The 27,979-nt window shown below is 39.7% G+C and overlaps 1 protein-coding gene across 1 annotated transcript; it reads right to left on the bottom strand.

The window, feature by feature from the left end:
- Window positions 1-126: 126 nt before the first annotated feature.
- On the bottom strand, window positions 127-27,037 carry LOC129181834 (FYVE, RhoGEF and PH domain-containing protein 6-like). The gene is made up of 21 exons (XM_054777495.1): window positions 26,800-27,037; window positions 23,842-25,462; window positions 16,920-17,052; window positions 16,578-16,639; window positions 16,447-16,477; window positions 10,535-10,686; window positions 9,373-9,529; window positions 9,157-9,244; window positions 7,966-8,016; window positions 7,799-7,857; window positions 6,001-6,072; window positions 5,850-5,918; window positions 5,499-5,582; window positions 5,344-5,423; window positions 5,147-5,249; window positions 4,925-5,071; window positions 2,504-2,609; window positions 2,341-2,435; window positions 2,135-2,263; window positions 1,915-2,054; window positions 127-818 (listed from the first exon to the last, which is right to left on the bottom strand). The coding sequence occupies exons 1-21, from the start codon at window positions 26,807-26,809 to the stop codon at window positions 782-784; spliced, it is 3,426 nt and encodes a 1,141-aa protein (XP_054633470.1). The 5' UTR covers window positions 26,810-27,037; the 3' UTR covers window positions 127-781.
- Window positions 27,038-27,979: the final 942 nt, after the last annotated feature.

Here is a 27,979-nt window from a genome sequence, read left to right as displayed (position 1 = left end):
GGAGGAAGCCGGTGAAAACCCATGCAAGAATGGGGAAAATATGCAAACTCCACATGGAGACATTCAAACCTGGATCTTCAGACTCTGACCTGACGTGCTAACCACAAGTCCACAGTCCAGCCATCACTAAAGTTATTTTGTCATTAATACGGTTATTGTTACCACCTATTTAGTACAGCTGATGGCAGGAGGAATGTTATTACAATAACATTTCAACTGTAGAAACTCATTTCATGCACATTTTATTTAATGACACATTCTTAGTGATACACAACACATGGTGGGCTTGAAACTATTTACATTTGTTGACAACTAAGTGCAGACCATGTTATGATCCATGGTAGATCTACGAGTGAAAAAAAACACCATTTGACACTTTTTTATCTACTAAAGAAAATTGTAAAAATAAAAATAATTTAAGGTGAAAGTTTATTACATAGTAATAAAATTAGAGTGCTTTAGTGACAAGGGAGGTTTTGTGTGTAAACGCACCTAAATAAAGAAGTATGTCAAACTAAAATGTTTGATAAAAACAAAATCACAAATAGTGCTACAAAAATATCCAAGAAACTAGACTAGAAAAAGACTAATGCATATACAACTGATTAAACGATGTAGCTGATACTACATACATACATACATTCTAAAAAACATAATTTCAGTAAATGGGGAGTGGGACCACTAAAATAATTCAATTCTAAGATGACAAATATGGTGTCTCCAGATGGGAAACACTGGAAGCACTGAGGTAAAAGGTCAAAGTTGAAATGTCACATGTCCGTTAAAGCACCGCTGATTCTTTGAACGTGTCGATCCACCTGGTAAAAGCAAAATTAAAGTTATTATTTGTAAAAGAATGTTGATATAAATGTCCAAAATAGAGCAGATACACAAAGTAAACAAATAGACCATCTGGGGTTTCCCTAAAGCAGGAATGTCCATAGTGTGGCCTGGGGTAACTTTTGTTCCGCAACTTTTTTTTTATTGGCCTTTGGAAAATTAAAAAAGTAAAACACATTCAGTATTAATTAGATATTACACTAATTTGCTTTGTCACATATAACACAAAGATAAAATGTGGCTGTTTTGTTCAGACAGTTTAGGACAACACATTATAGGACAATACATAGGACATACAGAGGCACTACATTGGCACGTTGGTCATTTTGGCATTTTTAATGCACACAAGGTATCGAAGTGGACGCTGCCTCGTCCGGGAATTTTATCAAGATGAACCACAATTTTGCCAAAAAAACTTCAGATGTCTTCTGAAAAGCTAAAGCAAGAGGAATTTCACCCATGACTCATACATATACAATACTGTTGAATTAAGTCGACATCCCTCAGATTGGCTAACTCACATCGCCGTTTACTTGAGACATAAGGAGGTTACAACAGTTTGTTGACATCATTTTCTTCCATTTGTGCAACATTGAAATGGGTGAATTTTGGTAGTTGTGGAAAGGGGGACGAAAGAACAACTGAGAAGCTAAAGCTTTGAAGGTAAGTGGCAATTCCTTTCCCGTTGTCCCTCTCACCCTTGTTTGTTGTTTGTTATTGATTTTGACATAACCACAAATCTGCTTTTGCAAAAACACAAGCGATAATGATGGTGTGAACAACACTACAACACATGTTGACATAAATAGACAGTTTTTTCAGAGAAACAACCCCTTTGGGTCTGAAATTCGATATCGACAGTAGTGTTTGACCATCCAAATTCGGATTAAGCGGGCACTTTTTAGTACTAAGAACACGTTGGACCAGGACTTGATGAGCTGGTCCACATAGTCTGCCATAAACAGGGTCAAATTAAACAGGTTCCAGTAAACATCTGTAAAACCTTAACATAAAATTTAAAGGGGGTGTGTTCGCTTTCGATATCCAGTGTTGGTATGGAGTTTTATTCTGTACCTTTGTGCTGTATGGGCATCATCTGCTTTAAAGTTGTAGTACAGAGTGTTTTTGTGGTAAAGCTTGAACTGTAACTGTTGGGATGAGTCCACCTTTAGGACAAACCCTAAAAGAGGTTGACTCTCCAAGGCGGCAACATCCTGCACAGAGACACAAAAGGGGGAAAAAATGAATGGATTGACAGGTGATGGGATTCTAACACTAACAAACTGTTGCCTACCTCACTTGCAGCGTAGGTGTACAGAACCTTATCTTTAATCACAAACCACAACCTCTTCCCCTGCTTCTTTTTGCCCTTGGACCTTTGCAAATAGCCACTCATGGAGGAGTTGCCTGTGCTGGCTGACACCTGAGGAAGTCAAATGCATCAGAACAGAAAGCTTCCCACTTCCTCTTATAATCAATTGTGAACATGCTCTCAGTAACCTCTTTGAGGGCTGCTGGTATCCTCTTCTGTTTGCGAGAGAACGCAAAGGAAGTTTTGTTGCCAGTTGATGCTGCTGCAGAGAGGGCTTCTTCACCTGGGGAAGACACATCACTGGATTAATTTTATGAACCAGAAAAGAGATAGGTGGTTGATGTTTCCTACTTTTCTGCTCCCGCAGTGTGAGGTAACACTGGTCACACACTCTTGCCAGCTGGTTCTTGAGGTACACAAGACAGTGCTTGTTGGAGGAGCATGACTGGCACACCACCTAACAGAGGATCAAACATCATGTTGACAACAATGTCAAGTCTTTACAGCCATAATGCAGGGTCATCCAAGTAGGGGCTGTTAACAGTTACATACCGTAAATTCCGGTGTATAAACCACTACTTTTTTCTTAAACTTTGAACCCTGCGGCTTATACTGCGGTGCGGCTAATTTATGGCTAAATTCTAATCTTGTGATAATCTGCTTTACTTCAGAACTACTACTAATTGTTTAAATACTGTGCTGCTAGCGAGTCATTGAGGAAATGATAGCTTTTTATTTGGCATGAGCCAATCACGAGCTATCAATGCACTTACAACAAGCTTTTCAACCCATTGGAAATCAGTGGAGGACAGTATATAAACCAGTATAACAGTCTGACTCACTGTATCATCTTTGGTTTGGTTTGGTTTAATTTTATTTGAACATGCATGAAGGTTACAATGGAATACATCTCATGAATCATCATTTCACAGTTCCACATGTCCAAAAAGAGTAGGAAGAAGCAAAGCTTATTTAATGCTACCCCCCCAAAGAACACTTTACTAACAGCACTAAATTCATCATAGAGCAACCTAATACTCAAAAGGTGTATATACAAACATGTCCCAATATGAGTTTAAAATTAAAAAAATAATAATGTTTTAAAGTTTTCCCATAATGCATTGCATCTGAGCAACACATTTATTGGGGCGCTACAATGACGTCAGCGTCTGGGCTTTGCGCTCCAGGTCCTCTGGCTCCCTCTGGTGGACAAAAGCAGCACTGCAGCACCATTTTCTATGCTTTCTATGCTCTTCCAATGAAATGTTTTTCTCAAATGAAATGCATTATGGGAACAACTTAAAATGTTGGGTTTTTTCATATTAAACTCTGATTGATACATGTTTCTATGTTTCTGAGGTATAACGTGAAGTGTTAGTTGCTGTGTGATGAGTTTAATGTTGTTTGTAAGATGAAACCGTAAGCCAGACTGTTACACTGAGGAATGACCTCCTGCAATTTCCACAGCTTGTCCATAGCTTATGATTGGCTCCTGTCAAATAATGAGCTGACTAACTGGACAAGTGTGGCTTATATAAGAACAAATCTGTTTTTCTTCTAAATTTAGTGGGTGTGGCTTATACAGGGTAAATGCACCAATAAATGCCTTTATTCAATGCCTTTATTCAATTAACCTCTTACTCTCCTGTAGTCACCGGGTGTGTAGTCTGCAAAACCAAATAAGCACCAGGGTCTCAAATCAGCGCAAGGTTAAAGGAAAACTGCACTTTTTTTGTTTTTGATTTTGCCCATCATCCACAATTCTTATATTAGACATGAAAACACATCTTTCTCTTTTCTGTGCGTTCCAAAGATATAAAAACAGCAAAAAAAGAGGCAGCTCATTACTGCATGTAATGGGACACACCTATTCCACCTACAAACCCCACTATTAAAACACCTCCAAAAACCTCCAACAAAATGTTTTGATTTTATATACATGCTGTGAGCATGTAGTAACAGGCACATCCATGATAACATGTAATACTTTCATACTATAGTATTTTGCTGTATTTTGGTCATTTTAAGCATTACATGAACGTCCTTTCTTAGCTCACTGATTTCACATAGCAACATAGAAATGAACGCTACACCTAGCATTAACTTTTCCAAATTCAAAAACAAAAAGACAGCAGCAGTGGCGGCAGCTCCAATATGTGACATTCCCTTTCGCTGTGAGCGAGTGTGTGGTGGAGCTAGTAGCTGTCATGTTCCGTAGGACAGGAGTGAGTATTTTCTGTCCTGCGCTCTTATTTTGGTGCGCTGCACTTCCTGCTGGGGGGAAGCTGTAGCCTTCACCCCAGTGCTATGTTTCACAGCTGGCCACAATTACAATTACTGGTGTTTAAAAGCCCAGCGTCGTCTCATGTACGCTGCTGTCACATAGACGTTCCTCCGCCCTGTCTACACTGCCTTTGACTTCAAGTGTATGTTTTGTCACAGAGCCTTTTTCACCTCTGTCACTTTCTGTTTGCTTAATTAAAAGACTTTTATCTTTCCCATACTTTGGGGTCAAGCAGTCGATAGCTCCATAGATCCTGACAGTAGCAGGTCGGTGTGGTGTGGCGAGGTGTCACTATGCCAGAAAAGTAGTTATTTCATGTGAGCGCATACAATAACAATGTCACTGTAGCTTGGTTAATATGCAGGTCAGATTCAGTTCCCTTCAAAGAGCTATAAATCCATCTCTAAAAGACTGGCATGACTGCTCAGGTTATTATTCTATTACGCGAACACCTATGTTTATGTTAGTCTTTGTTCCACCAGGCTCACCTTCCCGCAGGCTCGACAGTGGTGTCGCCTCCATGTCAGAGTGAACTCACAGGTGCAGATCATGCACATGGTGGTACGTGGGTCTGGGATCCATATGGGAGCTTTGGAGCCTAAAGGAGCTCCATCACCAGCATCCCTTAGCTGTACCTGAATGTTGGGGAACACACACACATTGGTTTTTACATCTTAGGCAAAAGGTATGAGTTGTGGTGGTTCTATTACCTCGTCTGATGTCTTTCCAGATATGAAAGTGATCTTCTTCTTGGTGTAGTCATTGATTGCTGTGGAAATGGCCTCAAGCCATTCGTCTCTCTCTGATGCAGAACTACAGTAAGGGGAAAAAACACATGAAAAATAAATCACACACCTTATCAGGAAATAAATGTGTTAGATATAGTAAATGAGCCTTTCATGGTTACCTCGCAGAGAGGATAAAAGAGCGCTCCACACTTTCAATGGTCAGCTCGTTTTGGTAGGCCTCCTGGCTTGGCTTACTGACCTGTCGTTGTTGACATCATTAGCATTGATGGTGGCAATGATTAGATGGTTGTGAAAATGATTATGAAGTTGTCACCTTCATCCCAGCCAGAGACAGCATGTTGTTAAACTTGTACTGGCCGGACTGAACAGGAGTGGTGTACAGCAGTGTGTCGTTAAACTGAAGGAGGAAAAGCAACGTTGGTGTATTTATAGTCAGACTTTTTTGTACGACCCATTCAGTACTGTATCAAGACATCACTACAATAGCTTTACGAAGTAACTTTCAAGATGTAGCTGAAGTGTGCAGCTTTAATTTAAAAGGTTTCACAACATTGTGGCATTAATTACAGACATTTTTTATAGATGCATTTTATGCATCTATTTTCACCCTGTCCTCAATGTGGTTTTAAGAATGTTGGTGATTAAAAGGAAGCATTAAGTGTACCAGGAAGAACATTCTGGGCTGCATGATTTTCCTGGACAGCTTGTTCAGGGTGCCTTCCTTCAGGAAGATCTAGGACATACAAGAAGAGTTTAATTAATTACCCACTATTATTTGTAATTTTATTCTTCTAAGTGTAGTTAGTGTGTCTCACCCTTCCCGGCTGGACTATTTCGTGATGGCCATTCAGGCTGCACTGCACCTGAATCAGCTTTTGGAAGTTATCCTAAAACATAGGCATCATTGCATTACTATATCAATGGATCCATGCATATTCTCACAAATTCACAGATTTTTGGTAAAAAAAAAAAAAAGTTCTAAAAATATTTGTATTTTTCAATGTTTTTTGTTTTCCAAAGGTAGGCCGTTTTTTTTATAAGTTTTTATAAGTCCTTATATATATGTGATATAAATATGTGATAATAAAGCATGAAATGTTTGCCGTTCTTTTATTTACAGCACACATTCAACATAACGACGTGACCCACAACCCAGATCCCGAGCCGCAGAGACCGCAGACCTTATTTCTTCAGTTTCTCATTCATTCATGTTCAATTATCGCCTCTGTTCAATTAATCGCTGGGTGCGTGGTCTACAAAAGCAACACTCATGCATGTTACACTTGCAGTATTAAAGCTGGTTGAGCAGTTTGCTCCTTAAGGCCCTGTCACACCTTGACGATTTAGCCAGCGCATGCCTGACGTGATCATTTTGATGGCATACGTTGAACTGTGGACGTTTTTTTCAATTTTGGGCGTATACATAGCTAATTCATAACGAGTTTGACGTATACATGACGTATTAGTAACTTATATAGAACGTTTCTATAACTTAAAGACAACTTATTCCAACGAATGCGTAGCGTGTTGCCGGCGTTCACAACTTATGCCCAACACCAGTCTAACTTATGCAAACCGCATGGCAGCGTATGGCCGACGATCACGTGCCGTAGCCTATAAAAAGGCTGCCACTTGATCACTCAAATCATAACCTCACTAGACATCGCAGTGTCAACATCACCATCATGCCGAAGAAAATTTCGAAGACCGCTGCCAAGAAATATCAGCGCAGTGACGGAGGCCGATGGCGAGGACGTGGACGTAAGAAGGATCCATCACCACCCACAGCCTTCCCCTCCCACTCTCACTCTGATGGATGTTATAATGCCTCTTCCCCTCCTGTTGGTTCCATTCCCAGTGTCACAGTGCCCTCTACTGGTCAAGCATGTAGCAGTATAAATATGGAGTAACTACAAGGCATAGCATAATGTACTGTATCTGCAAACACAACAGCCTCCATCTCCTCTGAGCCAACACTTGCCAAGAAGAGAGCCAAGAAGACACAGTTTTGTCTCAAGGTATGTTGACGTATTACGACTTGTGCATAACTTACAAATAACGTGTGTGAACGGGCGTCAACGATCGCATAACTTATTGGCCGCGTATGCGGGACGTATGAATCATACGTTGACATACGTCGAAAAGTTTTGTGCATGCACAAAATTTTTGGACAACTTGGACGTACTACAACATATGCCGGCGTGCTTCAGCGTGCTGTTAACTTATACAAAACTTACCCATAACTTATTCGACGTACGCCAGCGTATTGGCCAAATTTTTCATACGTTGGCGTGCGCTGGCTAAATCGTCAAGGTGTGACAGGCCCTTTACCGCTATTACAACAATGGTTCTGGTGCTCCTGTGTTGTGCCATATACTTGTTAATAAATCACGAGGTTGTAAAGAGAAATACATTTTCCTTTCTACTTTCTCATGCACTCCAAATCATTTACAAAATTAACTTGTTATATGTAATGTGTTTTCAAATTTGGGAAATAACAGCCTCTTTCCAATTATTGCCTGTTTCCAATTAGCACCCCATCCTATTTGCGGTTAAACACACCAGCTATGATTTCAGCATTTGCAGTATTTTAAAAATGAAACAGGTACTTACCCCTTGTTTCATGATGTCATTAGCATGATTTGCCACTTCTTTAACAATAGCAAGAGCAGCTGAATGGAAGAAAACATCAAAGTTGCATTACACCAGATATCCATCCCTGCAACACTATCAGTTGTGTTGTACTGTTCAAAGAAGACGTCAAGTGATTCTTTATTTACCTTGTGTGTCCTTGTAATCAGCTGAATCTTTGGACAGGTTTTTTAAATAGTCTGAAAAACAAACAATTCAGCATCTGGGTCAACACGTGGCTCAATACTATTAAGAGTTCAGTGTTGTGTAGTAAATTCTTGGCTCATAATCTTGCATATTAATCCCAGACAAAGAAAAGATTCTGGGACTGCTTATGTAATATTTCAGCCACATTCTTCTGATTTTTTACATTGTGAAAAGATAAGCTTGTGTTATGTCACCAAATCTGATTTGGGTTGAACGTCAAAGATCCTATTGTACATAGTGGCCGTCAAATGAAAGGAGTGTTTTATTGCTTTCTCCGGTGTATAGTGGTTAACTTCATTTTACACTTGCGTGACACGCACGCGGGATGTGACTCAAATGTTATGTCTTCATATTGACAATGATTGACTTCTTTTTACACTTGTATGGAAGTTAAGAATGTTAAAATGTTGCATAAGGAAGGAGGAAGACTCCGTGGAGGAAGTGGGAGAGAGAAGGATGTTGGCTAAGCTGACATCCATCATGGACAACACCTCTCACCCGCTACATGACACTGTGGGTTCCCTTAGCAGCTCCTTCAGCAGTAGACTGTTACACCCACGGTGTAAGAAGGAGAGGTTCCACAGGTCATTCATACCGACCGCTGTCAGGCTCTACAACACCTGCACCACCTGAATCATGTTGTAGTCACTATGTCACTAAGTATTCTTTACTTGCGTATCTTGCTTGCTGCTGTAACAAGTGAATTTCCCCGCTGTGGGATAAATAAAGTACAAATACAATACAAATACAATAAAAGTTGTCTTGTGCCATTTGTAACGGTGAAGTGAAAGTGAATTTCCCCACTGTGGGATAAATAAAGTACAAATACAATAAAAGTTGTCTTGTGCCATTTATAACGGGTTGTATGGACACAGTTTGACCATGGAACAAATTATTTCTATTCTGTTATTTTTTATGGTGACATTTAAAAAAAATCTAACAAATCAAAGGTCAACCAGCATCCAAGACTGGATTGTGTTTGAAGGTAAAGCCATGAATCCAATGCTACATTGGTACGTTTGCCTTTATTGACACTAGAGGGCAGCATTGTGCAAGAGGTGAGCCAGCAGCTACTAAGTTTTACAACTCAATAATCAATCAATAATGTTAATAATTGAGTTTGAAAAAGTTACCTCTGAGCAGAAGTTGGTATTGTGGAATCCTCTGAATGGGCTTTAGAAGGTAGTGCTTCAAAGCCAAGTTGGCACAACGTGGACTGGCCTGGGATAAAGAACAACACAGGTGACACGTTTTTGTTTTTTTTTAGAAACAAAAGAGATGCAAAACTTTATCTTGACATATAAAACGAGCTCAAGAAACAAGGAAACAGGTCAGGCAAGTCTTGTCACCTCAAATTCACGTACGACGGCACCGAATGCTGGATTCTTCTTGCTCTGCTCTTCCAGTAAGGCCACATTCTTGTCAAACTCACGGATGTATGTGGAGTACATCTTCAGATAGGGACCTTTCTTTAGGAAGATGTCCGCCACCTGCTCATTTTCATCCCTGTTCAAGAAAACACAGCCATGGACACTTGGAAGTGGCACAGGCCACTTCATCATGCAAAGGTGGTCACAAAAAATTCTGTCTTAATAAAAATAACTTGAAATGTGCACTCATGTCATATAGAGGATCTTCAACAAACTTTTTGGCAGCACATGGTCAAAAATAGAATAGTGCTCCTGTCATATTAAGGATCTTTGAATAGCGTTTTTGCAGTAGTGTCCTTTAAAACAGCATAGCACTTCTGTCACTGTTTTTGCAGTGGGTGCTTAAAACAGCAGATTGCCCCTGTCATACAGAAGATCTTTGACTAGTATTCCTGTCATGTACAAGGTTTTTGACCACCGTTTTGCAGTGGATCTTTAAAAACACCACCGCAATCTTGTCATATAGAGAGAGTCTTTGTCTTGTGTTTTTGCAGTAGGTACTGAAAAACAGCAGCGCTTCCTTGTCATCTATCTTTGACTTATTTGGTTTTTATTTGTTGATTCTTTTGTTTTAATTGGTGACTATGCAATCATTTGCCTTGCACTGACACTATTTACAAAATAAGAATAATAAGGAAAGAAGTAGTCCATAATCTTAGTGCATAGACATTTCAGTAGTCTTCCTTGAATGTTTTTTTAGGATTGCTGCCCAATTGCCCGCCCTCGGTTCCACTTTGGAAAACCACAGAAGACAATATTGAGTCTTTGAGAGATGACGCACCTACCGCAAGGAACCTAACCAAGTTGGAAGATGACAAAATGTAATTCAGTTGACAACACAGAGCGATCACATTCCAGCCTCTTGGTTTGGAAGTTGGCATTTCCTTAATTATATTTAATTAGCCTGCATTAAATATGCTGAGTCATTCTGGCTTGTAGTGAGGAGATACAATATGCACTTTAAAATCCAACTTTTTAAAGCTCAGGAGACAAGTGAAGTAAAATATAATTGAGTATTTACCACAATTTTGGTCATTATTGCTGATAAAAATTAAAGAAAGCAATTGAATGTGCTCTGTACCACAGTGCCAGTCTGTTCTGCAGCTCTTGCAGCAGGTCCTGGTTGAGCTCATAAAGCTGAGGGAGGTAGTACAGGATCTGGTTGAGCTGACGATCCTCAATCACAGGTTTGCCACTTTGATGAGACGCTTTGGCTACAGCCTCACGAAAGTCCTGCAGATCAAATAACCACCAAGGGAGATAATACTGTCACAAAAAGACAAAAATATAACAATATCCTATTGTCTTACTACTATTAAATGCAGCAAAAAACTGCATTATCTCAAAGTTGCAGAGAAAACATGGATGAGATAGGAGAGCAAAAATGCATGGCTAAAAACCTTGCTGTCTCTGGGGAAATACCTCAATGAGATAAAAAGTATTTTTATGAAAGACATCAGATACCAAACTAGCAACACTCAGTGGCCACAATATTAGGTACACCTACACAATCTAATGAAACCCAATATTTAGGTTACCATACATTGTTTTTCATTTATTCTCTTTTTTATTTTATTATTATTATTTTTAATCTAAAAAGTTCATTTGGATAAATGTGAGTATCTTGTTTTCAGAAAGTCATGCAACCTTGTGCAAAAACACACTTTTATTTAATGAGAAGGTACACCAAAACCATAAAACTACACCATCTAATGAGACCCTACATTCTGCTAACCATATTTAGCTTCATTGATTTCAATTTCTTCCCTTTTCTTTTTTGTTGCCATTGTTAAGCATTTTTATTTCTTTGCATCTTTATATATACACTACCAGTCAAAAGTTTTAAAACACCCCAATTTTTCCAATTATTTATTGAAAATCAAGTTGCTCAACTCCAATGAATAGCTTGAAATGGTACAAAGGTGCGTAAGTGGTGAAGTGCCAGAAATTTAAAAAAAAGGTAAGGTTACCCAAAGCTGAAAAATAATGTGCATTTCAAAATTATACAAAAAAGGTCTGTTTCAGGGGCCACAAAATGGGTCACCAATTTAAAGCTGTTCAGCAGAAATGGAGGTTGATCAAGCCTTGGCTGTTGGTGTAACGAATTCCTACAGGTGTTCCAAGTTTGGGAGTACTTTCTACCTCCTCTGTCTGCATAAAATCAGTGTTTGGAACACACTGTGATACTATACCCTCATGAACATCAGTTGAACAGCATTGTACGGGGGAAAGTAGTTTGTTGCTACAAAAATGGCAATATATATACACACACACACACATTTTAAAACATTTTAAAGGGTTCCCATAATACATTTCGTGTACACACACACATATACATACATATACATATATATTATTATTTTTATGCGCCTTTTTAATTATTTAAATTTAAATATTGGAAAGCTGATTTTGCGACATGTCTTGTTTCCTCAAAGTCATGTAAACATCTGGAATAATTTAACATAGGTTTTTATTAAAGGCAAGGTACAATGACCAGCCAAAACATTACATCTGCACAATCCAATGAACCTACAACAAGAGCTGAATCAAAATTACACAAAAAATCTACAAAACCAATTTCCCAGAACACCTCTGAAGTAAGAATCCATTTCATTTTGGTGCAGGTCTGGATACAGGTGTAAATCCAGGATTTTAATTATTATTTTTTTAATGTTGCAAGAATTTTTTTACATGAATCATCAGTAGAAGATTCTAATATAGGACAGCAGGTGGGTATATATGAAGGTTTTGATCCAAATTAGAAGAGTTTGGCCGTAGTGGAGGTCTGTGCTTCCACTGTAGCGTACCTTTGAATTATCATTCAAGTACATGGAAAGTCTGTCTGGGTGCCATGTCGAGAAGGAGCCAAAACAAATACCATCCGCATTCTTTCAGACCTAGTATGACTGTGTGTCATCACCGGGCTCCATTCCTGCACAGTTTAAGCGACAGATACTTCCTGTCTGTGACATCTGCTCATATGACCATATTTTTTTATATGAAAACGGAGCATAGTAAAAATAATCAAGCACAGGACATAAAACAGTTCTTCAGATAGGAGTTTATGTTGTATGCAAAGCAGGTAACGCCACAAATTTTCTTAATTTCAATTCTCTTAATTTTTCTTTTAGTGTGAGACAGCTTGTTGACCATCTAAAAATATACATTTATACCAGGGGCCACCAACGCGGTGCCCGCAAGCCTGCTTTTCATTCAGGTTTTCAGTTAATAATGTGAGAACACTAGAATGAAATGCATTCTGAAATACAAAATGTGAGTTGTGGACACCAGCATTTTGTTCATGCTCTGGTAAAACAAGCATATTGTGGTTGTTTGGGTTGAAATAAGCTATGGAAATGTTACAAAAATGAATACCATAAATTCCGGTGCTTTTTTCTTAAACTTTGAACCCTGCAGCTTATACAGCGGTGCAGCTAATTCATGCTAAATTGTAATCTTGTGTCATTTCCTTTACTTCAGAACTACTGCTAATTGTTTCAATCCAACATTTTAAAGTTTTTCCATAAGGCATTGCATCTGAGCAACGCATTAATTGGGGTGCTGCAATGACGTCAGCATCCTTCTTTTTGCCTTGGGGTCCGGGTCCTCTGGATCCCTTTGGTGGACAGAAGCAGCATTGCCGCACCATTTTCTGTATATACTGTATACCAGTATAACAACATAACAATCTGACTCATGGTGTCATCTTCCAAATAACACTTTACGTTTTTTTTTTTTCACTTTACTAACAGCACTAAAATACCCAAAAGGAGTATATAGAAATATACAAACATGTCCTAATATGACTTTAAAATGAAAAAAAAAAAACATTTTGAAGTTTTTCCAAAAAGCATTGGGTCTGAGCAACGCATTCATTGGGGCGCTGCAATCACGTATACTTTCCGCTTTTTGCTTTGACCTCCGGGTCCTCTGGACAGAAGAAACATTGCAGGGCTATTTTCTATACGTTCTATGCTCTCCTCCAGTGAAATGGTTTTCTCAAACGAAATGTATTATGGGAACCCTTTAAAATGTTTTTTTCATATAAAACTCGTATTGATACGTTTCTATATTTCTGACGTATAACGTTTGAATGTTAGTTGCTGTGTGATGTATTGAATGTTGTTTGTATGATGAAACCATGAGTCAGACTGTTATATTGAGTAACGACCTCCTGCAATTTCAAATGGGTTGACAAGCTCGTCATGAGTTTATTCGTAGCTCATGATTGGCTCCTGTCAAATAAAGAGCTGACTGGTCCTCATGGACTCGTGCGCCCCACAATATGACACTTTATGACGTGGACACGTGCGGCTTATACACAGGTGCGACTTATATAAGAACAAGTTTGTTTTTTTCCTCTAAATTTTGTGGGTGTGGCTTATACACCAGAATTTACGGTAGTTCTTTGCCATTTTCATTTTGTAAAAGTAGCTTTCAAAAGAAAAAATGTTGGAGACCACTGATTTATACTAATTGAAAATATAGCTGATGGTCTAGCACCATTTGTAATGCACATTACTGTCACCCACAGGACTGGAGTGGAACCGCATTAAGTTTCTTATAAACAGTTTGTAGGCTCTGTGCATACGATAATAATCAAGCATAAGAAATAAAACAGTTCATCAGACCTTATGTTGCAATGCAAAGCATCATATGCTGGCAACCCGAGGGCTTTTTGAAGCCTGATTGACACTTTGCCTATGCAAAGCTTCAATCTACAATCTACAAAACTACTCCACTCTCACCTTGCTATGAAAAACTTAATTAGCCCTTAAGCCTGAATGAATCAGCACGGTGGCTGAATGTGGAGGTTAAAATGTCCTTAAGATTAAGCCACTTAATCATCAGCTGCCTTTGTTTCCCTCTCAGAGGTCATCAGTTCAAAAACTTGCATATCAGGGCTCTGCTACCTCCTAATATGTAGTGTACCTTTGTTACAGTGACCAATCTAAAAAGGAGGAGCTGCATTTGCGGGATAAAAGAGACAATCTTTTAGGGCGTTTTCACCCAGGGTGAGTCACGCCAGTTGAAATATTCAGATGTTATGTTGGCTTCTCGTGAAAGCTCACGTGACGGTGACAGGTTGGTGATCATTTTCAGAAAGAAGCGAGTTGCTTGTCTACATGGAAACGACAAGCCGGCGTTTTCAGATTTTCCCACTCTGGAAGCCGTTTTCAGGAAATACTGTTTCAGATCACTCAGAATGCCGTTTCCGTGTGGATGAAAGGCTAAAACGGTAAAAGACTTTTTGACCTGAAAATGTTTCCATGTGGATAGCCCCATAGTGTGCTTAAAATTCAACTGTAGTTCCATTTGTGCAGTGGGAACACAGTAATTGAACTCTGGTGGGGAAGGAATCAAGAAGTTGTCTCAGTACTAGGGGGGTAACGGTACGTCGAGCCGATCCTCTACACCTAACAATCGTAACAGGGTTTCTATGCTCTAACTACAAAAATATTCTATTTATAAAAAAGGAATCCTACTTTGTGGAAATTCACTTATCACAATTGGGTCTGGAACCAGTTATCCGCAATAAATGAGGGATTACTGTATTAGGGGTGGGGGAAATAATCGATTCTTAGATGCATCCTAATGCGGACATTGACAATTATTGATCGATTCATAAATGTCAGTAATCGATGCTGACGGAACAAACAAACTGAACAAAAAGAGAAAAGAGGTAGTGCCAACAGTTTGTGGTTGTGCACTTAAGACGCTATCAGAAAGGCTGACCTTAAACTCCGAACCGCACCCGTTGGATTTAAAGCGAGCATCTGGAAGGACTTTGGCTTTCACAGGCTTCAGTTGAAGGTAAAAATGAACTGGACAAGAGCCAACCAATGTGCAAGATTTGTCATATAAGCTTAAAATATTTTGGGAACACGACAAATATGACAAACCACATAGCACGTTTCCACTCGAACAAGGAGGAAAAACAGCCAGTTGAAGTTGCTCCCGATGAGAGAACCATCGAGCAGGTAATAACTTTTCCACCCATCTCGGAAAAGGCGCTGTTATGTCACCGTAACAGCACACTTTATTACTGATGACTGGAAGCTAGTGTCTCTTGGATACAAACAAGAGGAATGAATGAGAGCCATACGGGTGCGAATATGGCGGAGCTGTTCAATCATGTTGCAGAGGCATGTTGATTTCTGTGGCCTATTCATTTGTATTTTTTTTATTATTTGTTGGGCAGCCTAGTTTTTTTTGGTTACTCATAACATACTGAAGTCTGCAAGCATTATTCTTATATGAGAGCTGCTGGTACAGGTACAGTAATCTCTATTTTGCATGAAAGCTGTTTTTGACTTTCTATGCTCAGGATTTTTGTTTGAATTCAGAGGTCTTTATTATTTATTTATGAATAATGGCAGATTTTTTTTATGTTGGTTATTCAGAATATGCTGAAGTTTGGGTTAATTTTATACATGCTGCCACTGGCGCAATTTACTTTTCCTGCTGGTTCTGTACAATGGGAAATGTGTTGGTAGATGTAACCTTCCAATTATTAAGATAATGGAAGTAAATTAATCAGTTTCATGCTTATTTTAATTGGGGATCATTACAAATATGCTTTGTTTTAGTAGTACACAGTGAGTAAGAAGAAATGATACATAGAAAAAATAATGTATTAAAAAATTGACAAACTATTGAGCACAAAAAAAGATTCATCGGAATGCATCGATAATCGTTTTATCATCTCATCGCAGGCCTCGTATCGTAATCACATGGAATCGTGAGGTGGCCAGAGATTCCCACTTCTATAGTGTATGCGTTATGCTAAATACCAGTTTCAGTTGTAATATTATGTCTTAAAATAAACATTGTTTGATTATTGGTCCACCAATATTACCCTCCACTACAGTAAGTAGATCCCTGCTTGCCATGGCAACACCAGCCAGTGTACCATCACAATGATTTTGGAAGGTAGAATTATTACTTGTTAGTGCTCAATGTAGCTTTAACACAAGAGTAACATGTACTTACAACATGGAGCAGCTTTAGGACATCCACAAACCTAAGAAACAATCCATAAACTACATGTTAGATACTATCATGTGAGTTAAATCACTTTGCAATTATTGTGGTGCTCACATAATAGGAAACAAAAGTCTTACACTTTCTCAGAGGTCATAATTTCAGTAGCAATGTGATGGATCTTGGTCTTTTTCGGGCCGCTCTGCATTACAAATAATAAAAACACCAAAACGATGAATATAACACATCCTCAAATAAAAGACTAGGCACATAGCAAAACATGCAAACACAGCATCTACATGCAAATAATGAAAATGAACAAAAAATCAATCATCTGTAAAAACAGTACTGTAATCTCATGAACAACCCACATATTTCAGAACCATGATAAGATGGTTGCTTAAATGTGTAGGGTTTACTCACTTTTGTGAGATGCTGTATAATAAAACTGAAATAATGACTGAAGTCATCCATGTCCTCACCGCACTTTCCTCCTGCTGCTCAGGGTCTTCTTTACTTGAGAGGGAGCTGTCATCTTCCTCATCCTCCTCTTCATCCGACGAAGGAGGCATGAAGTCATCATCAGAGACGATATCATCCACCTCTGCAGAGCTTCTATAGGAAAAACAAAGAGGGCATTTTTGGGTCAAAGGTGAAAACGTTGCCTTTAAACGTGGAAGTGCACATCTGTGTAAAATGTGCTAACAAATGAGGGTTTTATTTATAGAAGAGGGACAGCGTTTTCTATTTAAAAACCTCTCAACTCAGCTGATATTTCCAGATGCATTTTAACATTTCCTGCAGTGACCGCAGCAGATTCCTGACACAGCGGGAAAAACAACAACAATTCACGATAATCATCAGCTGTGTCGCACTATAACACAAGCCTGCTGCCTGAGTTCATTTATACAGTGGAAACTTTTCAAAACAACCGGCAGGTAGTGCATGTTTTCATTCAGGTTCTTAAATGCTTTATTGTTAGTAGAAATACACAAAGCTGATTTCGACGCGTCTTTTTCAGTCATGGGGTGAAGAACCTATTACAGTTTGGTGAAGATCTGGATAAATGTGCAAATGACAGATTGCAAGCAATTTGTTTTGCATTTTACAGAATAACTCAGCAAATAATGCATTCATATTGAATGATAATGAATGTTTATTAAAAAATAATAATTTGATGGCGGAAAATACTAAGGAATGTGTTTCTTCACACTGATATATTTATTTTATCCATCCATCCATTTTCTATACTACTTCTTCTCATTAGGGTCGCGGGACATGCTGGAGCCTATCCCAGCTGACTTTGGGCGATAGGCGGGGTACACCCTGGACTGGTCGCCAGCACAAAACAAAACAACCATTCACACTCACATTCATACCTATGGACAATTTAGAGTCACCAATTAACCTAACATGCATGTTTTTGGAATGTGGGAGAAAACTGGAGTACCCGGAGAAAACCCACGCACGCACGAGGAGAACATGCAAACGGATATTCGAACCCAGGTCTTCCCGATCTCCTGACTGTGACTGTGTGGCCAACATGCTAACCACTAGACCACCGTTCGGCCCATATTTATTTTATAGCTATTATAAAACATTAAACATAAACACAAAAAAGCTATACCACCAATAGCATAGCGGACATCATGGTCTTCTGCAGGCTACAAACGAGTTGAGACAGAACCTACAGTGCCTCTTCTGGATGCAGCCAAGTAGTGCACTCCATTTTCCCTCAATTGCTTGAAGACAATCAATTCCACACTTAAAACAATCGCTCAACTGATGACTATGGCCATGCTTCCACTCAACAATAAAGGTTAGCACCTTTATACATTTGTGAGCCAACTTTGACAGTTGTAAGCTTTTTGTTTGCATAAAACATCTTAAATCTTGGAAAGTAACATGGAAACAGTTTTGTTTTGTGTAACATTTATCATGCAGCACTAAATGCCAGTAAATGGATTAAAGGCAATCACAAAAAAAAAACAACAGTCTCTCTGAAACTAAAGCACTAAAATCAGCTCTACGCGCACACACACACGCACTACGGCATGTTTACAATGGCTGTGAGTCATTTCTGTTTGTGAGCTGCTCAACATGTTTTATAGCATGTGACTGTTGATCACTTTGAAGTGCACACACACACGCACGCACACACACACACACACACACACACACACACACACACACACACACACACACACACACACAGCTAAGCTAAGCTAAGAGGTGGGACTGAGTGTACAGTTTTACAAAACATAATCCTGCTCCTTTCAGGCTGACTGACTCGGAATCACCTGTTACCCACAACAGCAACTCATTCACGTTGCATGCATACCAAAATGCTCAACCGAGCACTTCACTGGTAGCACAAGCTCAACCGACTGTTGAAATTGTTATGATGACTACTTTCCAATTCATGCATATAAACACCATACTGTACATTTTCACCTAAATTCTATATTTGTATTTATTTTCTATATGATATACTATATTATTTATATTGTATATATTTCTATATTTTATTTATTTTCTATATTTTTTATTTATTTAGCCATTATTATTATTACATTTTTTAAATTAAGTATAGCAGTTACTGCCACCGACAGGACTGGAGTGGAAAAGTATAACTATTATTATTAACAGGTAAACAAATCAAATTCTGCAAACGTCAGTTTAGGAAAGAGTTGTTAAGAGCAAAGACTGTCAATTCGGCCTCAATTCTGCCGCAAATGCATGTAACAGAGTGTAGGGAAAGTGCAGCAGAAAGTCCATCATGATGGTAAGCAAGAGAGTTGGGCGGGGCTAGGCGCACAATAGTGTATGATGTATTCACTACCTCTGAGCAGAATGAATATATATATGTAAATATAAATGTGTAAAAACCCATTATACTGCAGAAATATGGCCTACACTTAAAAATTGACATACAAAATTATAACAATTTAACTGAACTTGGATTTACGCCTTTGAGGTAGAAAACATCAATGTTTTGTTTTTTTTTTAACCCCAAAACGTCATTGAAAATGCAATCTCTCGGCCTGCAAATGTGGATAGGACCACACATAGCATCATTAATTGCCATTCCAGTTGTCAATGAATTACCATTCCAGTAAACTGATAAAATAAAATCTTGTTATTTTTTCACGACCATAACGCACAATAGAAATTTGATTTAAAAGTACTTACGTATATATGCAACATTTATTTCAGTAATGGTATTGTTAATAGATTATTACATTACATTACAAACTATAGCCTAAATCATCATCATCACTGACTTGACAATAATTCACTAATTCACCCAGAGGAACAAAGAAATTGTGTGGGCCTACACTTTGAGTCTTGGCCACTGTGCAGTTTATTTACAACTATCCATCCATACATCCATCTTCTTCCGCTTATCAGAGGCCGGGTCGCAGGGGCAGCAGCAAAAGCAGGACAACCCAGACCTTCCTCTCCCCAGCTACTTCATCCCGCTCCTCCTGGCAGATCCCGAGACATTCCCAGGCCAGTTCAGAGACATAGTCTGTTCAACGTGTCCTGGGTCTTCCCAGGGGCCTCCTACCAGTCGGATGTGCCTGAACACCTCCCCAGTGAGGCGTTTGGGAGGTATACTGACCAGATGCCTGAGCCCCCACATCTGGCTCCTCTCAATGCGGAGGAGCAGCGGTGGTACTCCGAGTTTCTCTCGGATGACAGTGCCCAGCCACTCTATGGAGGAAACTCATTTCGGCCGCTTGTACCTGCTATCTTGTCCTTTCGGTCACTACCCAAAACCCATTGCCATAGCTGAGAGTAGGAACATAGATCAACCTTCAAATTGAGAGCGTTGCCTTTCGGCTCAGCCCCCTCTTCACCACACCACACGGTCCCATGCAGAGTCTGCATCACTGCAGACCTCGAGGTACTTAAACTCCTCCACTTGGGGCAGGATCTCAAGATGGCACTCTTTTCCGGGCAAGAACCATGGACTCACACTTGGAGGTGCTGATCCTCATCCCAGCCGCATCACACTCAGGTGCAAACCAATTAAGTGCGACTTCAAGATCACGGCCCGATGAAGCCATCAGGACCACATCATCTTCAAAAAGCAGAGACCCAATCATGCAGCCACCAAACCGGATCCCCTCAACGCCCTGGCTAGAAATTCTGTCCATAAAAGTGATGAACACAATCGTGACAAAGGGCAGTCCTGGCAGAGTCCAACCCTCACTAGAAAAGAGTCTGGCTATTTGCCGGCAATGTGGACCAAGATCTGACACTGGTCATACAGGGGGAAACTGACAGAATTAGGTGGTCCAGTACCCTATACCCCCAGAGTACTCCCCACACGATAGTTGGAACACACCCTCTTCTTAAAAAGGTGGACCATCACCGTGGTCTGCCAATCCAGAGGCACTGCCCTCGATTTTTACAACTATCAGTGTTATAAACGTACAATGTTTTTATGACACATACCAGTCTTTCTCTTTTGGAAACCGGAAAAATGACAAATTTGGTCTTTTGGATCATCTGTCCGGCAATTAATGTTCGAACAGTGTGCCAAGGACATCTTCACAATGCAATGTTTCTGGATTCTGCTTCCCATCATGGCAGCCAACATGGCGTATTGCGGAAGTGGATGCCGAGTGGACATTCTCATGTATCTAGTGTCTTTGGCTTACGGTGTGAAAGCTTGTTGACCATCTAAAATCATAACTACTTGTCTACCGGTTTGTCATGCACACTACTGTCACCTACAGTTTAACAGATCATCAAACAACATGTAAGCAAATCAAATTCTGTGTTCAAGAATGTGCCATTATTAGTCTTATTTTTGTGTGATACAGCTTGATGACCATCTGAAATCATGATTTGTATTCATTTAAAAGAATATCTGGAGGACTTTAGATTGCTAGCTTTCATTTTATTTGGCAGATGTCCACCAGTTTGTAATGCAAACTACTGCCACCGACAGGACTGGAGTAGAACAGTATAATAATAATAATAATAATAATAATAATAATAATAATAATAATAATAATAATAATAATAATAATAATTTTACATTATTATTATTATTAATAAAATAATAATAATATATTGTTAGTATTATTATTATTATTATTATTATAACCATCCATCCATTTTCTATGCCGCTTATTCCCACTAGGGTCGCAGGGTTATGCTGGAGCCTATCCCAGCTGACTGCGGGCAAGAGGCCGTCCAATTGCAGGGCGCACAGGGACAAACAATCATTCACACTCACATTCATACCTATGGACAATTTAGAGTTACCAATTAACATGATATGCATGTTTTTGGAAAGTGGGAGGAAACCGGAAACCATCTAAAATCATAATTTATATTCATTGGAAAGGATATCTGAAGGACTTTAGTTAGCTCGCCATCATTTTATTTTTACAGTTGTCCACCCATTTCTAATGCACACTACTGCCACCTACAAGACCGGAGTGGAACAGTATAGCTATTATTATCAGCAACAGGTTAACAAATCTAATTATGTTAACTTCTGTTCAACAAAAAATGACGTTTATTAGCTTTATTTTAATGTGTGAAAGCTTGTTGGCCACCTAAAATCATAATTTATACTTATTTAAAAGGATATCTTGACGACTTAAGCTAGCTATGATTTTAATTTTGAAATTGTTCCTGCCCTAGGCTACAGGAGTGGAGCGGTATTGATACTATCATAAGCAACACATAAGCAAGTCTAATTCTGTTAACTTGTGTTCATTTATGTTAATCAATTTCAAACTAAAGTGATGATTTAGTGAGCGAGATATTCTGAAAGCTAAAGAAAAATAGCACTGGTCACTACGTTAGGTACACATGCACAATCAAAAAACGAGTTGTCAAAAATTCTGCCTTTAAATTCTGCCATCAATACTGGATGTTAGTTATTGTGTATGCAGTTTGCAGTGGTCTAGAACTACACTGCATCATACTGAGAGCCACTTATAATCATTTTGGTTACCCGAAGTAAACAAAATATTACAAACTGCCGGCACAATAATAAGACAAATATTGTCATTTTAATACATTTTCTGACAGTGTAAATCGAAGGTGAGCACTGTTAACTTTATAAAGGCATGTATTTTTGACACAGCTCTCGGTGGATCTATAAAATCTCAAGGTTCCAACTCATTGCCTTGTTCCAACACACTTTGGTGGATTACAATTAAAAAATGTCATTATTGGGTCCGCCCACTGAGTGTCCACACCTGAAAGGCAAACGTGCCAAACTCCCCAAACCGGAATCCAGACAGACTGCAATGTGGCAACATGCTACACAAATTAGGGTCAATCTACATTCCATTCAGGTTCAAAATTGGAGGAAGTCACCAATGTTTTCCTGCATGACTTAGGGGGGTATACAGCAAAAGTGGCTCAACAAACCTAGGCTTTGTGCTCAAGATGCAACTCGACAAAACCTAACATCCGCAATCACACTTAACTGGTCCCATGACGGTGGTTATCAACTTACTTTGTCAAGCACGGTTTTCGGCTTTGTGCTAAGTGCGCGTTCACATGAAAGGGGGCGTTTGACGTCATATTATTCTACTTCTGCTGAAAAGTGACGCTATCCCAGCCAGTGTATTTTACAAAAAATGTGTATGTAATTATTATGGAGTGTTATGAGGAGTTCTCAGATGATTATGACTGCTAAAAGCAACACTGTTGCCGCCAACAGAGCAAGGAAGGACCGCTGACAAAATAATGCTGAGCATGTAATGAGCAAGTTAACACTGATTTATTTTACAAACTATACCCTATTAGTCTTTTCATTTCTCAACACTCAACATTGCACAACTTTGACATTTTAACACTTCTCCGATCAAAAAATAAATTGGAACCAAAAACTATTTTTTTTTAAATCTTCAAAATCTTAAGCAGTGTTGACGTGAGTACTCACGCAAGGACTGCGGACGTCTAATGTTGGCCTAATTATTAATATTTCACATTGCATTTTATTCCTGGTGCTCGTGTGAGCATATCTAGTGTATTCCCTCGGCTGAAAATCAATTTTGCTTCTGGATAATATCATCAGGGAATGCTCTTTTTTATAAAATGTCATGTCAGCGAGGGAACCTCGTAGGTTCTCAATAAAGTGTGACGCCATCTCCAAATTAGTTAAACAGTGAAACAGTGGCACTTTCATAGCTGATTTTAAGCTTAAAGCCAGGACATAACCTAGTCCCGACTAGGTTATGAGTTTAGCCTAAGTTACCATGGTGATAGAGCTGCTTAAAAGAGTTACCGTCGCTGAACACGCAACTCCAGCTTTCAGCTCAACAGAGCTCGCTAACCCACTAAACTCATTTCACCGTATACCCGCTTAGTACAACAAATCATATTTTTATCACATAGGCAGAGATGATAAAAGTGGTCACGTACCTGTCATATTCAGCGTTCTTATCCAAATACACTTCTGGTTCTTCGTAAATGCCCTCATCACTGTACATGAAACTCTGCCAAGCCACACTAGAACCCTCCGAGCCACCGAAGTAGATGTTCTCATAGTCTGGTATCTCCTCATAATGGCAAATGTTCTCATAGTTCACATCTTGCTCGCTCGTGGGGCAGAACGCGTCACCGTCCACGCTTTGCTCCAGTCCAATACGTTCAGGCCTGAATGCCTCGCGAAGATGGCGGACTTTGTCCTGGTCATTGGTGAATGACTCCGGCAGCGTCTGGGATCCTTTAGTGGTGATGAGCTTGGGAAGCATCATGACGGAGAGTTTCAGATCCAGCAGCTTCCTGAAAGAGTTCCTCCGCTGTCCTTCAGAGCGGACACGGTCTGTACCGGAAAAGGACCGAGGTCTCTGCTTTCCCGAGGTTCTGGTCGTCTTTTCAGGAGGCCAAACTCCGTTCATTCCCAATTTCATCTCATCGGGAGATTCAGTCCTTTTCATCCAAGCCATCGGGCTGTTGTTCCTCTGCAACTTCTTCGGGGCTACCTTGACCACTTCGTCCTGATTCTCGAGACGACTGTTTGAACGAGAAGGATCAACCTGGTCTTTGTTGGCAGCATCCTGACCATCGCGCCTTCCTTCCCTCTCCTCCACCTCATCCTCCTTGTCGACAGATAACTCCATATCATGGACACTGTCCCAGCCCAGGTCTTCTTCCTCCACATTGTTCTGGAGAGCTGACAGTGCAGGACTTGGTGCCTTCTCAGGTGCTGTGAGATAAGGCTTCTTCCTGGGCGAAGGGGCAGGCCGAGAGACAAGACTTGGAGAGGATGCGCTGGCCTTCCCTTCAAAGGATACCTTCAACTCTTCCACGGTCCTTCCTTCCTGGATCTCCTCCCTTGCCTCCTCCACCTTTTCCTGGTGGACCAGAAAGGTGCTCTTGGGTTTCCGTGGCATCGGGATAGGGAAGGGCTTCCTGGGGTTTTGCTCATCTTCCTGTGGATCCTGCCCATGTTCACCAACATTACCGTTCGTTTCATTGCTCCACGTCCTGCCAAGAGAAGACTGTATTTTTAACTGAGGACTGGAGGTATTTTTGTTGAGGTTCTTGCCCAAAGCTGGTGCAGTCTGTTGAGGTTTATGGTTTGGCAGGTGGCCATTAGCAATAGGTGCATTTATTTCTCTGGTTTTTACGTTGCCCGCCTTTATTTCAGTGGAGTTTGGGTTTTTATCAATCTCCAAGTCCTTCTCTGTTTTATCCATGTGACTGCTCCTGATACACATGCAGTGTTTCTGGCTACAAAGACAAATAGGGATAATATAATCCCAGTTTGGCTTTGTGTTCTCTTGCTGTATTCCATTTTGTGTGTTAAGGAGACCAATGATTCGCTGGGTTTCGGTGACAGGTGGTTGAAACTTCAAAGGGATGGGTTTGGACTCCAGTTTGGAGAAGCTGGGCTTGGGGGCCAGTCTCGGCTTCATCTTCCTGGGCAGGCCGGGAGACTGGCGCGAAAGGGCATCTTTTCTAGGGGTGGAGGGGGACAGCTCAGTCTTCTGGAGCTGTGCTAGCTTGGGTTTAGGGGCCAGAGGTGGCTTGTGCATGCCTAAGAGAACACAAACAGATGGTAGATAATCAGAGATGAGATTAACATCTGAAATGCAGCGGAAACTCCCAAGTCCAACGATTTACTGTAAATGTTGGAATTCAACCAAAATTTTCTGGATAAATATGACTCTAAAATAAAATCTGTAATTGTGTGCAACATCTGCAAATGAGACATTTTATCTTAGCAGGCATAGCATCAGTTCACCACAGTCTCCTATAATTGGTGCATGGTGTACAAAGGCAAATAACCACCGGGGGCAATAATTAGCACCAAGTCAAAAAGCACTGGCAGTAACAGGTGTGGCTGTGGACAACCTCCTTATGTAGTGTTGAATGAACTCCACAAAATGGCAGTAACTGTATTTGAAACTCATGTTATACTTGCCATACTGTTATTTACAATAAACTCATCAGCTTAATGCTCAACTTCAACTTTCTCATTTGCTCCAAATGACATTAAGATATATAAAATGATCAGAGCTTTTATACAGAACGGCAAACCAGAAATAAAGGCAGGTAAATCCTGACTTGAACAGCTTGATTTTATCATTAACAGCGATTAACTTATTTTTACTCTTGTATGACGGTTAATAATGTTAATGTTACCTAAAACATTGCCTGTACGGCTAATCAGGGCTCATGACAGCAATGGTTTGACACTGGAATTGACTATTTCCCATTCCTATGTGAAATTCAAACAATAACAAATCAACTTTGGAGGTTCCTCTGTAAAATGACAACTTAAAACAGCCAGAATGCATTTTTCAATACATGTCAGATGGATGCCAGATGTTGCCCTTATGGGAAACCACCAGTTTTAACCGTTTAAAGCTGCTTTTCAGCACTGATCCGGACCTGTAGTGCCGTCGGCAGCTTACTGTAGAATGTCCCAATATCACATGGCTTTTATGTGGCACCCCATGCAAAGTAATCCAACTAATGGTGCATGTCAGCAGGGAGAAGATGAGGAGGATCAGGTTTGAGGGGATTGGGGGTCCAGAGATTTGGGAAAGGAGTCATGCAAGCTGGTAGAACTACAGTAATGTCCTCAACATTTAAAATGCACTCTTTCTACATTTTTTATGGTGGACAGTGTTATTATCGCTGATCCTCTCGGCTAATTAATCCAATTCTCTTGATATTTAAAGGGGTCTCATTTACATGTATTGAACCAGGAAATTGCAAAATAGCGAGGAGACATTTAATTTTTAGTATATATAAGAAATAAATGAACGGCACATTAATTAAAACAATGAATTATGTTCAGACTTAATATTCCTCATTTGTTAACACAGAGGTGAGTTGTGAGAATCAACGAGTAGTGGCGTTTCTTACCTGACTTCATCACTGTAATCGCTTCAGCCCGTCAATTTTTAGGAAAGAAAAGAGTAACAATAACATCCGTCATGTCCGGGTACACTTCACAAGTCAGCAAAAGTTTTCAATCGTGGATTTCATTTTTATGTGGTAAAATAAGAAAGGTGCAACAACAATCAAATGAGCTGTCGTCGGCTGGCTGAGCCTCTCCACCTCTTACAGCTCCTAGCTTGACCGATTTGTACACGACTCAGTTTCCTACTTGTCATGACACAGACTAGACACTAGGGGCACCCGAGAGAACTCAATTGTGGGAGGATGGGAGCATATATGACATTACTGTACAGTTTCACTGTTTATAAACAAACAGTAAATATATATATATCTATATATATCTATATATATCTATATAGATATATATATACTGTTTTTTATTAACACACAAGCAATATGTTTACGCTAGTCAATGATCCTCTATGTCAGTGATTCCCAACCAGGGGTAAATGTACCCATAGTGGTAGCTAAAAGGGATACATGCAAGGGGTACATCAAAACATTTAATTTCCAAGATGCTAAGTATTCAGTCACTTTTCAGTCATTTCATATTCAGTCAGACAATAAAATGGAATATGTGTGCTACAGTTAGTTTCCCCAGGGAGACAATCACCTGTGGCACAGCTCCACTTACATTCTACTTTTGGAGAATTATCAACATGTATGAGTGAGGGGCTACTCATGGTATGACAAAAAGGCTCTAGGGGTACACATGACAAAAAAGGTTGGGAAACACTGCTCTATGTGACAGGAGTTCTATGGAGTTTTTAAAATACCTATTTCAAATATGCTAGTCAAAGATCCTCTACTGTACTGTATATGACAGGAGCATTTGCTTTTTTAATGGACTTGATACAAAAATGGTAGTCAAAAGTCCTTGGTATGACAGGAAAGCTGCAGTTTTTAAGGACCTACTGCAAAACTGCTAGCCAAGGATTCGGTCCCCAACAACCTGACCGGCACTGGTTCGTGGGTGGGGTCGAACAGGGCCATGGAGAACTTTCAAAGGCAATGATTCAAAACATTAAAAAAAATAGACACGTTTTTAAAAAATTGTTTTGTAAATAACTACATCAAATTTCATGTAAAGGCATACCAATTTTGAAAATGTTGAATTTTGGCGATTATTTTACCCCAAAAATAA

The sequence above is a fragment of the Dunckerocampus dactyliophorus genome, chromosome 5 (assembly GCF_027744805.1).
Source record: "Dunckerocampus dactyliophorus isolate RoL2022-P2 chromosome 5, RoL_Ddac_1.1, whole genome shotgun sequence".
NCBI classification, from domain to species: Eukaryota; Metazoa; Chordata; class Actinopteri; order Syngnathiformes; family Syngnathidae; genus Dunckerocampus; species Dunckerocampus dactyliophorus.
The sequence above is the reverse complement of the archived record's forward strand: the minus strand, read 5'-3'. Positions and strand labels throughout refer to the sequence as shown.

What these genes read in the sequence shown, in the direction of transcription:
- LOC129181834 (XM_054777495.1), bottom strand. An exon ending in AGCAGCAGGAGGAAAGTGCG is followed by an intron (nt 16,640 to 16,919) that starts GTGAGGACATGG and finishes TTTGTAATGCAG; the next exon opens with AGCGGCCCGAAAAAGACCAA. An exon ending in AGCCCAGAATGTTCTTCCTG is followed by an intron (nt 5,583 to 5,849) that starts GTACACTTAATG and finishes TTCCTCCTTCAG; the next exon opens with TTTAACGACACACTGCTGTA.